The 16,963-nt window shown below is 33.7% G+C and overlaps 2 protein-coding genes across 10 annotated transcripts; both read left to right on the plus strand.

Moving 5' to 3' along the window:
* Window positions 1-548: 548 nt before the first annotated feature.
* LOC114187917 (common plant regulatory factor 1-like) lies at window positions 549-6,652 on the plus strand. 5 transcript variants are annotated; one of them, XM_028076332.1, is made up of 13 exons: window positions 549-802; window positions 2,442-2,578; window positions 2,659-2,721; window positions 3,372-3,470; window positions 3,584-3,658; window positions 4,028-4,069; window positions 4,160-4,320; window positions 4,544-4,592; window positions 4,728-4,776; window positions 5,145-5,380; window positions 5,533-5,610; window positions 5,802-5,927; window positions 6,013-6,652. In XM_028076332.1, the coding sequence occupies exons 2-13, from the start codon at window positions 2,516-2,518 to the stop codon at window positions 6,253-6,255; spliced, it is 1,284 nt and encodes a 427-aa protein (XP_027932133.1). In that variant the 5' UTR covers window positions 549-802; window positions 2,442-2,515; the 3' UTR covers window positions 6,256-6,652. The 5 variants fall into 5 exon arrangements, with proteins under 5 accessions (XP_027932133.1, XP_027932135.1, XP_027932136.1 ...); XM_028076334.1 differs by having other exon boundaries at window positions 551-802; window positions 3,372-3,467; XM_028076335.1 differs by having other exon boundaries at window positions 552-802; window positions 5,148-5,380.
* Window positions 6,653-11,815: 5,163 nt separating this feature from the next.
* On the plus strand, window positions 11,816-15,936 carry LOC114189054 (putative glucose-6-phosphate 1-epimerase). Of its 5 annotated transcripts, none has more exons than XM_028077758.1 (10): window positions 11,816-11,834; window positions 12,512-12,607; window positions 13,165-13,378; window positions 13,531-13,605; window positions 14,054-14,110; window positions 14,193-14,356; window positions 14,515-14,649; window positions 14,897-14,999; window positions 15,227-15,326; window positions 15,410-15,936. In XM_028077758.1, the coding sequence occupies exons 3-10, from the start codon at window positions 13,268-13,270 to the stop codon at window positions 15,616-15,618; spliced, it is 954 nt and encodes a 317-aa protein (XP_027933559.1). In that variant the 5' UTR covers window positions 11,816-11,834; window positions 12,512-12,607; window positions 13,165-13,267; the 3' UTR covers window positions 15,619-15,936. The 5 variants fall into 5 exon arrangements, with proteins under 5 accessions (XP_027933559.1, XP_027933558.1, XP_027933557.1 ...); XM_028077757.1 differs by lacking the exon at window positions 11,816-11,834 and adding an exon at window positions 12,941-12,972 and having other exon boundaries at window positions 11,864-12,607; XM_028077756.1 differs by lacking the exon at window positions 11,816-11,834 and adding an exon at window positions 11,864-12,434.
* Window positions 15,937-16,963: the final 1,027 nt, after the last annotated feature.

Genomic DNA, 16,963 nt, shown 5'->3' on the forward strand with positions numbered 1-16,963 from the left:
AAAGTTGCCACCTCTGCAACCCTAACTTTGGTTGCTGATGAAAGCGAATTAAAAAAATTTGCGGGCTTTACCATAGGTTAGACCTAAAGGCTTTGAAAAGGGGTTAAAAAGAAAAGAAAGAAAGAAGATATGGTGCACTTGTGTGAGGAAAAAAGTAAGCAAAATATCAGAAACAGTAATCTCTCCTTAGAAGAGTGAGAAAAATTGAGCATAGGTGGCTACTGGTGGATTCCAAATGACCTATTCAATTTAGTTTAATTGAAATGAAAGTATTAATAATAAATTAATATAATTGATAACGTGAATCTGAGAGGGCACGTAAGGCACATGACAAGAGGGTGCGGTGTGGCTTAGCTAGGCTGGACCCTAGCACAAGACGCGTAGATGGATTCTACGACCACCACGTGTACGGCTATGGTGACGTTGGAATAAACAAATGGCCACCTCAACCAACCACCACACCCACACCGTATATACGCTCTACTCTATGTATACGCCCAATTCCACATACGACACGTGTGAGGTGACGTGGACTTCGCCTTCGCGCTCCTACCTTCCCTTCTTGTCACCACCACCACCATACCCCATCTTTGTGTCAAGGCACACTGCTGTTTCCCTCGTTTTTTAGAGAGAGAAAATGCACACTTACCATCTCAATTAATTCTTTCTCCATACCTTGACCCTTCTTCTTTTTTTGGATACTTGAGCTATCAGGAGTGTTTTCCATTGTGTTTTTATGTTTTTTTTTTTTTCTTGGCTCGGTGAGTGAGGATAACAATTGGCCAATTGGTTATCTGGTGAGGTATGTGGAATTCTGCAGTGCCCTTGGTAGAAAGTTTTGATTTTTAATGTTTTTCTGTGTTGGGGATGTGAAAATTGAATGTATGCGTGAAAATTTGAAGTTTCATGATTGGAGACTGAGTAGATTGAAGAACAGATTATATGCTTTTAAGTTTAGATTTTTGTTCATTGGAAACACTAAGAGTATTTGAAGATACCGTGAATTTTCTGTTTTTATTTTTTTTCATTTGATTTTTTGCCTACATAAACAAGAGGGTTAGAATTGGGGTTCATCTGGATCTCGTTTTGCATCCGCGAGAGTTTGGAGTCTGTGTGCTTTCTTTGTGTTGATTTGCTCAGTGAAGCGTTTTTTATTTCACGTGGATGTTATTTTCTTTTTTTGGCCTCATGCTATTTTTGTGAAATTCGTTTTCTTGTAACTGAAGAGGGTGTCTGGATCGGGGCTAAAATACTGGCTAATTAAGGAGTTTCACTCGTTTTCTCAGCTTCCTTGATTCGTGTGAAAATGAAAAATGTTTGATTTGGAAGGGTAATTTTGTCATTTAGCTAGGGGTTGTGTTGCTGGGAGGGATTATAGCATGGTCTGTTGCGTGTGTTCTTCCTTTTCCATACGGCTTGTGGAGTGCTCAAAAGACAGAATTGACCCTTACCGTTCTGTGTTTGACTCTTGCGTCTACTCTGGATTGAATTATCTATCTGTAGCTTACCATTAATACTGCAGCCTTTCCTAAAAGTAGTTCTGAAATCTCACTTTCTCCAAAACAAAGAGCCAGAAAAGTTGAACTGTGTGCTGGTACCTTCTCTGATGGCCCAGTAGTATCTTTAGGTCCCCCTCTGCTCCTTAAGCATTTACCTCTTCATCTCTAATTGATTATGAAATCATCTCATTTTTTTCCGCTGTTGAACTTCTCGTCGGTATAGATCAGTCTGTTATACTGACATGTTTTGAGACGTGTTTCACCTATCCTGAATTCTTTAGCTATATCAGGATGGTCATCTTTGGAGGGTTCTAGATTTTTCACTTCTGAATTCTTTAGCTATATCAGGATGGTCATCTTTGGAGGGTTCTAGATTTTTCACTTGAGATTCGTTAAATCTAATCCGAAGGTTATATTGGAGACGGAAATTAACCCATTCGGTTTTCCGACCAGGAAATTATAATTTTTTTTGGGTGCTATCTTATTTTAGCTTAGAAGGTAAACTAGACAGCAGAAATTGTACTGCACTATTTGTTTGTGGTGGAATCTGTGTACTGATATGTAGTTTTTATACAGTGAATCAGATCTCCAGCTGGTGTTATAACTTTTAAAACATCAATTCCTTCGGTGTAATAATGATGTTTGTTAGTCCTGCATCTTTGTGTAGTCCCTTCCCCCTTTCATAACTTGATTTATCATGTACTAATTTGAAATTGCTATGGAATTGCTGGAATCTTCCCTTGCCTTTGCTATTGTTTTATATACTTTCATGTATAACTTATCTACAACAATAAACCGTTTATAATCAGTAAACATTGTATTATCTTGGTTGCCAACAATATAGTGGATGATATGTAGATTTTAAATGAAAGTTATTAATTTCTTTGGGACATTTTCTGGCTGATATCAATTAACAAGCTGACATGCCTCCTGTTAATGCAGTTCAGATATCTTTCCAGAAGTAGGAAAGCTCCTTATACATTATTTGGCTTAGTGCTCTCTATTTGGAGTGTACAATGGGAAACAATGAGGAAGAAAAATCTACCAAGACTGAAAAGCCTTCTTCACCTGTAACAATGGTGAGTTAATGAGGGTGTATCTGGTTCTTGACAAATTTGTAACAAACTTGAATTTTAATACTGTTTAAACTTGTGAACAGGATCAGGCCAATCAGACCAACCAGCCCAATATTCATGTATATCCTGATTGGGCAGCCATGCAGGTTACCTACCTTTTTCTTTGAATTACTGTTGGTGACAGAAGTAGTCAATTAGTTTCTTGTTAGCTAGCTTCAATGCAAACGAATACCCTCAAATTTTAGTGGTTTAAGCTGTACTATTCTAACAAAGTCAATTATTTGATTGTCTACTGGCTTCTTTGCTCTCTTTGAAGATTTTTTGCCAATGATTTTGTCTTAACACTGACAACCTGGAGAACATGTCTTCATTGTCTTATTTCCTCCATATTTGAAATCTTACATTTAAAAGTACTGTTTCTGTATTTCCATTTTTGTTTTTTCACTGGACGAAGCATTGAACAGATAAAAGCTGTTTATTTCCCTATTGTGAATTATTGATCATTCTCTATGAATATTAGTATTATAGGGCCATTCCTTTGGTCCTTTTTGTTACCTATTCTGTATTTGTGATATACCATCAATATGTTCCCATAAACAATGTCAAACTCAAATTATGCCCTGAATTGCCACTGATTTTGGTTAATATCTAGGATTAGACGTGCTTTGATGGTATGAGGCTATTAAGTTTTATCTCTTCCAAATCTATTCTTTATGCATGTTTTCTAGCATATTTGCCCTCTAATTAGGGAATAGATGCTTTTTTATGATTTAAAATGTCTGCTATATATCTCCAGGCATATTATGGGCCAAGAGTCACCATGCCACCATACTACAACTCGGCTGTGGCTTCTGGTCACGCTCCTCACCCATACATGTGGGGTCCACCACAGGTAGTAGTATCTCAATGCAATCATTTGTTTGTGGATAAGATTCTTTGTTTTTTGCATGTTTGTATGTATCCTAGATGACAAGGCTGAGTAACTTGCTGACATATTATTTCTTCCAGCCTATGATGCCACCTTATGGGCCTCCTTATGCAGCAATTTATTCACATGGAGGGGTTTACCCTGCAGTTCCTATTGTAAGCTAGCATTCTTGCAATTTACTTTTGTCTTTTATGCTTGTTTAATTAACCTTTCTCTTATTGGAACTAGTGTTCTTTCTCTGGTCTGTGAATGGGTGTACTTATCATGTATTGAAAATGGAAGGATAAAAGATGTTAAGAATATAGCGAGATGTGATTCTGCTGTTTCTGTTGGCCCTTAGTAATCTCACAGTTGTTTGCACCTGGCTGCTTAACCTCTCCATGCTATTATAACCTTAATATAATAATATCTTGATTCTTTTAGCGTATAAAATGGCTAATAAAAGGCGTTTCCTCCTAAGTAGTATGCTTCTTTTGGTTGGAATTTTGAAGCATGTTCTTATGAGTTTTATGTACAAAATATAGGGGCCACATACACATAGTCAAGGAGTTCCGTCTTCACCTGCTGTAAGTTTTAATTTCATCCGAGACCAACTCTTACCAAGTCCTTGAGTACTATCAATTTATGATTGGTTTGAAATTGGTGTAACAATGCAGGCTGTGACTCCTTTAAGCATAGAGACACCACCCAAATCATCAGGAAATAATGATCAGGGTTTAATGAAGAAATTGAAGGAGTTTGATGGACTTGCTATGTCAATAGGCAATGGCCATGCTGAAAGTGCAGAGCGTGGAGGTGAAAACAGGCTGTCACCGAGGTTTGTTGATCTGTCCTCTTTTTGTATGAATATTTTAAGGCATTCTATCTGAGTTTCTAGACATCTCCCACGTGTTGGGAGTGGTGGAGAGGGGAAAATCTGTCGTTTGATACTCTTAACTGAGTAAAAATACTTTCTCTCTCTGCCTATAATAGTGGTCCATGAATTGATTATGTAAGGGAGTCTTGTGGATGACTGAATAATTTACTGATGATGTGAACAGTGTGGATACTGAGGGTTCCAGTGATGGAAGTGATGGCAACACTTCAGGGGTGAGAACTTACTTGCAATTAGCATTATTTTCTGCACTTTGTTGACCATTTGAAATTATTCACTGTAGTCTATTTTTAAAATGGCTTGACTAAATTGAAACATCAAAATATGATATTTGCCCATCTTATGCTCAGGCTAATCCAACAAGAAGGAAAAGAAGCCGTGGGGGAACACCAACCACTGGTATGACTCTGTTCTTCACCAAGTGTCACATCTTGATGAATAATAGAGTTGTCCTGAGATCACGACTATTCTTCTGTTGTGACACTCTACACATGGTGTTAAATCTGTTTATTCAGTTGAATCTTCATAATTAAATGCTGTTGTTAAATATTTTTTTCATCAAGGTGAAATTGCCAAGGATTTCAACTTGCCATTAGTGTGATAAATGTGGTATGGGGTATTGGTGTCCCATGGTTGCAAATTGCAATTGCTATTGAAATGTCTCACAAGCCAAAGTGTGTTATTTTAAGTACAGGCATCCGAAGTTTAGAGTAGGTTCCGAACATAATCTGTGTTGTTGATGGTTCTTCTTTTCTGCACTGTACTAGCAGATGGAGAAGGAAAAACTGAGATACAAAGCAGTCCCATTTCCAAAGATATTGCAGCTTCTAATAAGATCGTGGCAGTTGCCCCCGCCAGTGTTGCAGGAACAATAGTTGGACCTGTAGTTTCTTCAGGTATGACCACTGTGCTGGAGCTGAGAAATCCCTCCAGTGTTCATTCTAAAGCAAATGCCACAAGTGCACCACAACCTTCTGTATTGCCTGCAGAAGCTTGGTTACAGGTATGCTCAGCATATATAATCATCCTAGCTGTTCAGATCACATATAGCACGTTTATATACATGTACATGTGTATGACATGTAATAATAATGCGGTATCCTCGTCTTTTGCTGACACTAAAGTAATTCTTGTGGGTATGATGTGTTTATGTAGAATGAGCGCGAGCTGAAACGAGAGAGGCGGAAACAATCTAACCGAGAATCCGCTAGAAGGTCCAGACTACGGAAGCAGGTATAAATATTGTGGGTTTTTGTCAAAAACATTGTAAACCTTTTATTACTTCTTCGGTTGTCAATTTAAAAATCATAATTGATATCACACCCTTGTACATTTGTTGCACGTGATTCCTGTCCTCCAGAAAAACAAAAGTAAAGATTGTATTCTATGGACTTGTGACTAATGCTCACATTCCTGCTGCTCAGGCTGAAACCGAAGAACTGGCACGAAAAGTTGATGCCTTGAATTCTGAGAATGAGACACTGAAATCAGAACTAAATCGACTGACTGAAAGTTCCGAAAAAATGAGGGTGGAAAATGCAACATTAAGGGTACTCTTGACTAGCTATTCCTCATTTCACATGCATTTCATTGTGTTACTTCTTAATGCTGAATGTCATCCTGTCTTTGACTCAGGAAAAACTTAAAATTGCTCGACTGGGACAAACACAAGAGATAACTTTGAACATAATTGACAGCGAGAGGGCTACACCTGTAAGCACAGAAAACTTACTATCTAGAGTTAATAATAATTCCAGTTCCAACGATAGAACTATGGAGGATGAGAATGATTTTTGTGAAAATAAACCAAACTCTGGTGCAAAGCTGCATCAACTACTGGACACAAGTCCTAGAGCTGATGCTGTGGCAGCTGGTTGATACAGAAAGCCAGTAATTGTACTGGCTGATCAGGTGGTTTTGGCATATTACAAGTCCAAAATTACCGCTAACAGTTTCCAGAGGGATGGATCAGCTGAATTTTAGTATCTAAATCCATCAAAATCAGAACTAATTCATTGCTTGTCAGTTTACCTAGGACAAAATCTCTGTTACTATTAGATTTGACAAAAGTGAATGACTAAGTTTGTAAAATGAACAAGAGAACTAGAGATTTCAGTTTGGAGAGGGTTGTTGAACCGATGCATAATTGTGTTTGTATCATTAACTATTGGTGTGGAGTTCCCAATGGTATCTGATATAATTGATATAATGTTATTCTGGTTTGTGATACCAACTCATAACGGCAATGTCAATCATTTTTTACTCCACTCATAAATGTACTGATAGCATCTGCATTTCATATTTTAGAGTGTGCTCTTTCATTTTAAAGTAATTAAATCCATTCATTAGTTTTTCATTATGAGTTTGTTGCTACACACCTTTTCACACGGGTTGGCTATAGGGTATTTGATGAATGTGTTGATTTTATTAGACAGTCTATTATTTAAGTTAGTGTTTGGATTTGATGGCTATATTTAAGAGAAAAATATGGTAGCCATACACGTTATGATGGCTATATTTCAGTCTGTTCTTATCTTTCAAAGATTTTAATAGGATTAAAAAAGAAATGCATGGAAGCACTATGTAAAGTATGGAGAAGTTATGCCATATGTTGGCTAAAATAGTAATTGTGTTGAAGAAAAGAACAAACAAATATAGAATTACGCACCGACAATTTTATAAACAATATTAGATGTAGTGGAAAACACCAAATCTTAGGTAGTAAACATGGATTAACTGTTCTACTTTTATTTAAGTTGAGGGATGCCTACTCAACCTTTGTTTTTAACTCTTTTTCTGAGTATCTCTCTTTATTACATCATTTCACAGTTCTGTTATGTTCTCCTGCTGCACCTCTATTCATTGTACAACAATATGTTGTAAGATAGTGATGCATAAATAACATTATCCCTTTGTTTTGCATTTATCGAGAATCAAGGATAGATCCAGGGGATGCAAACGTGTCTGCCACTTTTTTAGAAACACGAAAAGAAAGTTTGTTGAAAGAAAGGAAAAAGTGGGGAGGGGGAGGGAAAGTCAATATGTTGGCTAGTGAAAATAAAAAAGAATTGTTTGCAGACAAAGTTTGTCCCAATAATCAACATATGCACTACAAAAGCACTTCACCACTTCTATTTTCCTGTTCATTTACTAGGGAAAGCTTGAAATTGGAAACAGGATCTAACTTTCTCTGCAAATAAGGCTAGCCTCAAACAGTATATGACCAAAATTTAGTGAGTTCTAGAGCATAGTTCAACTTCTCTTCCAAAAGAAATCACCATAGCTGTATTGTCCCCAAAATTAGCATTGTACATGCCATTACCATTATTGTTGAACTACAAAGTAGTAAGCAATAGATTTAGTTGCTAAATGATTTGTTCATATTTCAGATTCGTGCTAAAAAGTGTAATTCTAATATCTTCAGTTCTTCAGTTTTTCAAATATCAGATTAGTTTTACAAATTTCAGACTTGAGTGCAATACGTGTCACATCATTTTAGAATCCGTAATTTAAATATCGAAACCAATAATAATTTGAATGTGTTTTTCTTTACTTCAGTTCCTTTAGGATAAAATTAATAGAGTTTATAACAAATCAAATGCAAAGCTAATGAAAATAACAAGTGTTTTCCCATAGTGCATGAAAAATAAATATAGCTGTTTTCTTTATAACTTTGAACTCTGATTAATAAAGAACACATATTTTGTTAGAAAAATTAAATAGCTGTGAATTATTAAAGTAAATATTTACACTGTAGCTTGAAGAAGTAGTTTGATAACTGCAGATGATAACTAATATAGGTGAAAATCCATTGCACTCAAAACTAGAGTGATGAAAAGAGTATTCAAAGCATCAAAATAAGTAGATAAATAAGAAATAGTGAAAAATATTATAAATAAAAGATATTTATTTTCAAGTAATTAAGAACTAAAAAGTTGGAATGATAGATTAAGCTCCCTTTGTAAGAATTTCATAAATTATTGAGGGTTTTGAGTAAACATACATTAAGTACAAATAAAATGAAGTGAATAGAAGTTAATGATAAACTAGACTATTTATGTATTGAGAGGTTTTTTTGAGGAAAGAAATCATGGATAAATCTATATATAAGAACTCAGAACCTCATTTTAAATTAAAAACATTAAGAGAATAAATTTATGTATCGAGAACTAAAAAGTTTGAACGGTATATTAATCTTTGTTTAAAAGAAGTTAAAAGAATCTTATAACCTATTAAGAGTTTTGAGTAAATAAAAACATATATTAAGAAGATATGGTATTAATAAGTTATGGATAAGATAAGTTTATATAAGAGAAGAAAATATCACTTTTAATTCAAAATTTTAAAAAAATAAAATTATTACTCTATTTGTATAATAATTATCTTATTCGTTCTTATACTTTCAAGTCACTTGAATTCTTAACATGTATAAGTTAAAATTTAAATTTTAGATAAATAATATAAAATAATTTCTATAAATTAAGTCAATTTTAATATATAAAAGATTTATTTTCATCACATTTAGAGTTTCAAGATTTGTGTACTATTGATGACTGGGAGTAACGTAGCACAGGCCTCCAGGCCTGAATTGGGTCCAATTGTAGACTATTTTAATGGTCAAATTGGTCCAGCTTATTATTATTTTAATTTAAGCCCATAGATGTTCCCAGTGCCCACATTGCATTTATCCCATTTCAGGTGTTCCCTTCTTTAATGTGGCTCACTATTTCATATCTTTATGACATTAATCATGGAAAAGTGTGTAATAAAATTAAAATAGTTCTTCAAAATTCTTAATTTTGGTTGTAATTTAGGTCTAAACTTCTTATACACGTGTTTGTCGAATAAAGTGAAATAATTATACATAAAGGTGTGGTATTATTCTATTTTTTTTAGAATTGATATTATTTTCAATTTAAAGTTTTAAGATAACAAATTTATAGATTTTATTTTTTTGGATATTATTTAGCCTTTTTTATTTAACATGAGATTTAAATTCATATTCATATTTGAATTTTCGGAAGTTGAATAACAACTGATCTTAGATCTAGAACATGTGCACTGACCTCAATACATTAGGTCCCGTGTAGCCAAATAAACGAATAATAAAACTAATGAATATAATAACCAAAGTATATGTATGCATTTAGACTACGTCAATGGAATCTAGTTCATTTGGTTGAATAGGTTACATGAATTGTCCTAAACTCTTTTACATGAATTAATTTTAGAGATTTTATATCTACTAAAAATTAAATTTACCACATATAAATTAATATAAATTATATATGTTCCAATCTTAGTTTCAATAATCGCATTAAAAATATTATTTGATTCAAAGTCTCAAACTTCTTCACAGTTTTGTCATTAAAAAAATTGGAGAATAAGAAAGAAAAGTTATTTAAATTACTTTGAACCTCGACTATTAAGTAATGTGAAATTATTGGATGTATCAATACAAAATTAAGTCAAAGATTAAGAGAGTTTTTGTTTTCACAAACAACTTCAATATTTAACACAAATAATATAATTTTCAATATCAAGTTTGTCGAGTAATATGTTAGGTAATTCACCAACATTCAGATTATAGTCTGCTTTGAAATGTGAAACTTCATCATAATTTTATCTTTAAAATGTGTTCGAAAAAAAATATAAAAGAAATAATATTTAAATTATCATTTACAATCTATTCCTAAATGATATAGAAACTTATATTTAGGTACTATATTGGTGATTATTGAGGCATTGGAAATGGATGATAGATGTTAAGTGAGGATTGAGGATTTTGTGTGGGTGTGGTGGTGTGAGAGATGTGACAAGTATGGAAAGCAATGTCGTTGATTAGTGGACATTAAGGATGAGGATGTGTGGGGCGGTGGTAGTTGGATACATCACAAGGTAGTTTGCTACGCCCATTCCTCAACACGTGCAACATCCCAACACATGCTTTTATTTCACGGTTAATCCAACACTTTCATCTTCAATGACTATCCAAGGAATGTGTTACATTTCTTATTTTTTAAAGTTTGCTTTTTTTATTCAGAGTCTTCAACACTCACATGAAGAATCTTCAACACCCACATCAAGATGCTCCTAAAGTTTTCCTTTTCAAAATCATCATTCTACAATTTAAACTCCTCCCATTGGTCTTCTGCCTTTCAAATCGTCGCACACAGTAAAAGCTTGTTTCATTATTTTCATCAAAACTATATTCAAACAACAATAAACCCAAACCTCTAAAATATTTATCTTTACCCAATATATCTCATGAACCGTGATGATCAATTACCATAAATAAAAGTAGTATTACTTCCATTCTTTTGTATCTATTCATTTTATTAAGGTGACATATAAATTCAGAAATAAAATTTATGTCTTTCTTCCAATACAATATTTTTCTCGAATGATTAATAAATTGACCACTCTTTGTACCAACTTATTAAATATCAGTAAAGATAACGACATGACTCAAGATTAATATTTGATGTTTTTAAAATTTTAAAAATAGATAAATAAGATTTTTCGCTTTTAAAATGATAAATGAAAATGGGTTTTTCATATAAAATCAAATATAGATGAATACATCAAGCTTATCATATAATAATAGCTTATCTACACTTATAAAAAAGTTAATCATGTCTTTAAGCTGTTTAATTAGTCATGCCTTTTATATTTTGCGAACTTATTAAGTGAGTTCAAGTTAATTTACGGGTTCGAAGTCAAAGAAAAACAATATTTTGTTTCGATTAAAATAATTTCAGGTACACCTGTATAAGTTGCAGAAGATCAAAGAATCAATTATAATTTTTAATTTAAGAGTCCAGCTTAAAAATTAAATAGTTCAAGGTTTTTGTTTTTAAAAATATTAAACCTCAATCATTAATGCAATGGTTTACTGTAGAACGTAAAAATTGAAAAGGTTAAAATATAAAAAAATGATTTTAGTAATAAAATGCAAAAAATGTGTATGTAATCATGATTGAAAGAGACAGGAAAGAAAACAAATGTGCACAGTGAAAAAGATAATGAAGACAATATCACAAAACAATAAAACAATATATTGTATGAATAATTGTAACTTAAAAGTTCAAAATACTAACGGTGATGCAGAGTCTGAAATTCCATGGACTTTTCTTTGCCCTTATCCTCTTAATGGAACAGCCGTGGCGAAATAATAGTAGTAATAATAATAATAATGATTATTATTATTAATATTATTGTCATACTAATAAGATAATGACAATTTATTAGACTAAAATTTTTTATTGTGGGAATTTCAATTTCTGTTTTGTGTGCCCTGTCTCTCAGTATATTAAAAAAAGGAAAATTGTAAGTGTTTCCGTGCTAAAAGAAAAAAGAAAGAGAAATTGAAAGATAAGCCCGGGATTGCGGTGACAAATCCATTTTGCACACCTCATTGGAAGAAATACCGAACATCTACGCATGCCCTTATAATAGTATGCTGAAGTGATGTGATGCCTCTGTGTTGTGTGTTCTGTGTTTAAGACACAAGTGTTTTTTTTTTTATTTATTGTTATTTACTTTGGTTTTCATATTGAGATGGATTCATCCATCACCCTCCATTGTGTTGTGCTGTGTTTTTTGTGTGATTGTTGATTCTCTCCACCACAGTCCAAAGAAAAAGTAGCTTTCAACCCTGTCCTGGAATGGTGTATATTTTACTCTGGTTTTAAATCTTGTACACAGAATTATTATAGTTTAATTGACATTAAGAAAATGTTCAAAATTTTTGACGGTTTGTACATGTGTACATTTACTTCTCGTATCTCCACGTCCAAGAACCAGATCTCTTCAGCAGCCAACAGACACAGAATTTACAACACCGGTTTTTGCTCCTTATCTTAAGCTTCTGTAAAAGTTTTATCGCGCCCTCACACAACATTGCCACCTACCATTTGCTGTAGTTTTTGGTTTTTCAAATCTTGGGGTTGTTGAAAGTTTTAAACTTTTCTTGATTCAATTGCAAGTATGGTCTTGAATGCATACTTCTAAGAAAAGGGTACCTTTCAACTTTTTGAACGCTTCTTCTTCGTCATGTATGTATCTATGTACTCGATGAACATGTGCTGCCTCGTGTCATTGGATGTGTGAATTTTCTTAACTCATTTCACAGAGGTCATGCATTATTCTGGCTCCCACTGCTGCTTCTCTCTGCATCCAAGACCTGGTGTCGGTTTAGACTCAGAATTCCTGATTCCGGATTGTTGAAGTAAGTACACTTATTACCAGTGTTTGGTTAATGGGAGATTTGTTATTCAGTATTCTCTTGAGTTTTTAGTATTTGGTCTTTCTTCCGCAAGCGAATTTTCCCGAAGAAATTATGGTTATTGTATTCTGCTTATATTATTACAGAAAATTTTAGTTTTATTACAGCTGTAATATATGTATGTGTGTGTATGTATATGTATGTATGTGTGCGTGATTTATTTATTTACTGATAATTATTATGTTTTTTAATCTTTCAGAGTTTTTTCAGTGTTTAAATTGTCTTTTTCTGCTGTAAATCTGACAAGTTTTAAGGACATGTTTGGATGTGTGCCAGGTAGATTGGTATTCAATTGCCAAATGTTCAGTGTAATGTTTCTGCTCTTGGCTTTCTGGAGTTTTCATGGAATTCTATCACACATTCCTGATTCTTGTTTAAATAGGTTTATGGTTCCGTAGATCTGAATCATACCAGCGAGAAGAAATTTTGAGTGAAATTGGGTGTTGGGATTTTGGCTGTAACTGATGAGGAGGCTAATTCACTTATTTGTTACGCTATAGGTGTGAGGTGGAGACCCCTTCAATCCTCTGGCATTTGCATGTTCCGAATTTGAGAAGCTTAATAGGATTTTGCTGAAGAAGTTTAGGATCTGCACTAATTTGAATGGGGCATTCTGCAGCCGTATGGGACTATAGAGCAGCAACTGAAATTACCAAGGACTGGAATGGAATTGATCAAGTTCTGCTTCGGACCCCAAGGGGTTCTTCAGCTAGGGTGAGAACTTGTTCGTTACAAAATTTGTATCGGTTTTAATTTAACATTTGGTGAAGTTATGATATGGATATTTTGCTTTGTAAGGATATTTCTAGTTTGAGTAATTTAATTAGTATGATTACTTGGATTAACTGTTTTTCTCTTGAAATTAGGTAAGCTTACATGGGGCGCAGGTCACTTCATGGCGGAATGAGCATGGGGAAGAACTTCTATTCACAAGCAGCAAGGTATGTCTTTCAATTTTGATTGAAAATCGATCTGTATTTTTCAAATTATATGAATTTTGTTAGTTGTCAGCGCTGATAAGGAAAATATGTCAACATTTCATAATCCTGCTATCTGAAAATTTTCATTTTGGGATAATCTGCATTATATTGCAACTGGTATGTGAAGGGCATTGGCCCGAATAATCAATAAATTTAAGAAAGTTTGGATTTTGATGAATCATAGTATTCTATGCTGTCCATCAAACAGGGAAGAAGGGTACATTGTAGTGATTTTGTTCTTTGGAACCACTGGAGTTGAATACTGGTATAATGAAAAACTTTGACGGGAAAACCAACTTGTTGACTGATGATTTTGTAGGAACATAGAACTTTAATCAATTATACCTTTTAAAGAGACAAGTAGTAATTAATTACTAAACTATTTTGTTCCATTTTCCATTGATTGTAGGCAATTTTCAAGGCTCCAAAAGCAATCCGGGGAGGAATTCCGATGTGTTTTCCACAGGCAAGCTTACTCCTTTGTACGTTCATTTTGTATAAGTTATAACATGCATAGTTACATATCTTGAGCTGAATTTTTTTGACAGTTTGGAAACTGTGGATCGCTGGAGCAGCATGGTTTTGCAAGAAATAGAATGTGGGCAATTGATGAAAATCCTCCTCCTCTTCCTGGAAATGATTCCAGTGGGAAATCCTTCATTGACCTGGTGCTAAAATCATCTGAAGAAGATATGAAGTGCTGGCCACACAGGTATGAATGGCATGGTGCGACAGTATAACTGGGATATCTGCTCTCCATGTGTTTGATCATTTGAATCTGACATATATGCACTTGATATTACTTTCTCCTGTTTTTGGCAGTAAATTTCAAGCAGTGGTAATCTAACGATTGTTTAATAATTGTACCAGTTTTGAATTCCGTCTTCGGGTGTCTCTTGCGGCAGATGGGGACCTGTCTTTGATATCTAGAGTCAGGAATATAAATGGCAAGCCATTTAGTTTCTCATTCGCATATCACACATACTTATTGGTTTCTGACATTAGGTATGGATAATTCCTTGTTGAACTTGGTCTTCATTCCCTTTTCTGAGCGTGTGGGATCATGTCCAACCATCATTTTTCTTTTCCATAGTAAATTGACTGCTGGAACGCTGTTTGCAATGCTCTTGCCTATATAGATACTTGTTTATATATTTTTATTTGAACTACCCCTCTTTGGATTGTTTTAGAACAGGGAGTTTTATTTTAAGATTGCAATCATTATTAACGTCACATTAACAATTTTGTATAGTGAGATAAGGATTGAAGGTCTGGAGACACTGGATTACCTAGACAACCTTTTCAAAAAAGAACGATTTACAGAACAAGGAGATGCAATAACATTTGAATCTGAGGTAAATCCTTCTAGGTTATGTTGATGTTAACAAAATGTAGATATCTATAGTTCCATGCTGCAATTTAAGCTATTGCTTCAGGTTGAGGTAACTATAGCACTATATCACTATGGCACTATATTCCTGGCCTATGCTGCAGTTTGTCAATCACATACAATATCCACTAAAGTCTTTTGGTTTTGACACAATGAAGGCTAATGAAGAGGTTTTAAATATCCATATGGCAGGTGGATCGAGTTTATCTTAGCTCTCCAAACATAATTGCAGTGCTAGATCATGAGAAGAAGCGAACATTTGTCATAAGGAAGGAAGGTCTCCCTGATGTTGGTAAGCTCTATGAGTACCAAATTTTTTCCACAAACAAATTTAATGGCAGTCCTTTTTCATCTTAACTTTTATGGTGTGTTCAGCTGTGTGGAATCCATGGGAGAAGAAGTCAAAATCAATGGTGGATTTCGGTGATGAAGAGTACAAACAGATGCTTTGTGTTGACGGGGCGGTGATAGAGAAACCGGTGAGCTTGAAGCCGGGAGAGGAATGGACCGGCCGGCTGCAGCTATCGGTTGTGGCATCAAGTTTTTGCAGTGACCGTCTTGGTCTTGACAGAAGTGGTCTTTGAGGAATTGTACAAAATGGGTCTGAGTTATTGCTGCTACTGCATCCAGCAATGTAGCAGCATCTAGTTGTAGAAATAGTGTTGTTTAGTAGGAATCTCAGGTTTTATGTTGTTGTGATCTTAGGCTAGAAATAGTGCTTTAGAGAGGCCTATGTTTTTTGTGAGAATGGCTTTTTCATTAGTTAGTTGGTTCCTTCTGTTCTGCTATGGATGCTGCTTCTTTAAGTGTTAGATTTGTTGTGTAATTGCCAAGTTTATTATTCTCTCCATGGATTTTATGATATGTTCCACGGCATGGATAATTTAGCTTTCGTTTTCCAATTTGCTTATATTGAATGGTTACGGCTATGATCTGCATCTTATGACAGAGATAAAACGAGTGGTTAGTGGACAATGTGATCATGCATCTTTTTTTGGTATTTTCTGTTTTACAGTGATACGTGCATAATTTAATAACTTCCCACATAACTTTTGTATACTATCACTGTTTTCGTTTCATGATTAATTGACTGAATTATACTATAAATGACTTTTCTAGAAGTCAATATTTTTATTATAAATGATATTTACAATTGAATGACATTGTCAAGAATCCTGATGTTGACTGTGATGTAATTGAATTCATGTTTGTATTCAATAAAGTGGGTCAAAAGTGGTGCGTCAAAAAGCAATATCTTCTCCTGCATTGTACAAATGGGACCAATGGGTGTGCATTAAAAGGTTGAAATTGCTGAGATGAGACATTGTGGTTGGTTAATCAAACTATAAATCGGTATTTACTTTTTTTTAAGTGATTTTCGTATGTTCATCTGCACTCATAATTATCTTAATTCTTTTTATCCTTTACTAGTGGTTTCTTTTAAAAAGTAAAAATCATGTGTTCAATTATATTGTCGTTATATTTCTATTCATAATTCTCATAACTTCGTAGCTTACTTTTTTTTTATAAACATTTAGTATGATAATATAATTTTTAATGTAGTGTAGTATTAATTAAAAACAAACTCAACCACCACCAAAAAAAAACACAGATGCTTCAAAAGACTTTCCATTACCATAGAAATAATCATAAAATTTTCTGGATTATCAACTTTCAGGTTAATTTTGTCTGAAATTATATTTTTTTCCATATAATTTTATTACTTCAAATGCTTCTTTTTTTCTTTTTCTAAATGTGTATTACTAGACTTCATTTTGAAATAAAAAAAAACTTCCGTATTCTGCTTTAGCATACTTGTTTAAAAGAAATAAAATATGTTAACTTAACTAAACTACTTCATATTTATCAAGATTTTGAAATTACTATCAATTATTTACTTTTTATATTTTCATAATTAATCAGTTTAAC

Source organism: Vigna unguiculata, chromosome 6 (assembly GCF_004118075.2).
Source record: "Vigna unguiculata cultivar IT97K-499-35 chromosome 6, ASM411807v1, whole genome shotgun sequence".
Taxonomy (NCBI): domain Eukaryota; kingdom Viridiplantae; phylum Streptophyta; class Magnoliopsida; order Fabales; family Fabaceae; genus Vigna; species Vigna unguiculata.

Bases quoted from the DNA above. Each gene is read 5' to 3' on its own strand.
- LOC114187917 (XM_028076332.1), top strand. From the start codon at position 2,516: ATGGGAAACAATGAGGAAGAAAAATCTACCAAGACTGAAAAGCCTTCT. The intron at 2,722-3,371 runs GTTACCTACCTT...ATATATCTCCAG, and splicing joins CTGATTGGGCAGCCATGCAG to GCATATTATGGGCCAAGAGT. The intron at 4,321-4,543 runs GTTTGTTGATCT...TGATGTGAACAG, and splicing joins GAAAACAGGCTGTCACCGAG to TGTGGATACTGAGGGTTCCA.
- LOC114189054 (XM_028077758.1), top strand. From the start codon at position 13,268: ATGGGGCATTCTGCAGCCGTATGGGACTATAGAGCAGCAACTGAAATT. The intron at 14,650-14,896 runs GTATGGATAATT...AATTTTGTATAG, and splicing joins TTATTGGTTTCTGACATTAG to TGAGATAAGGATTGAAGGTC. The intron at 15,327-15,409 runs GTAAGCTCTATG...TGGTGTGTTCAG, and splicing joins GGAAGGTCTCCCTGATGTTG to CTGTGTGGAATCCATGGGAG.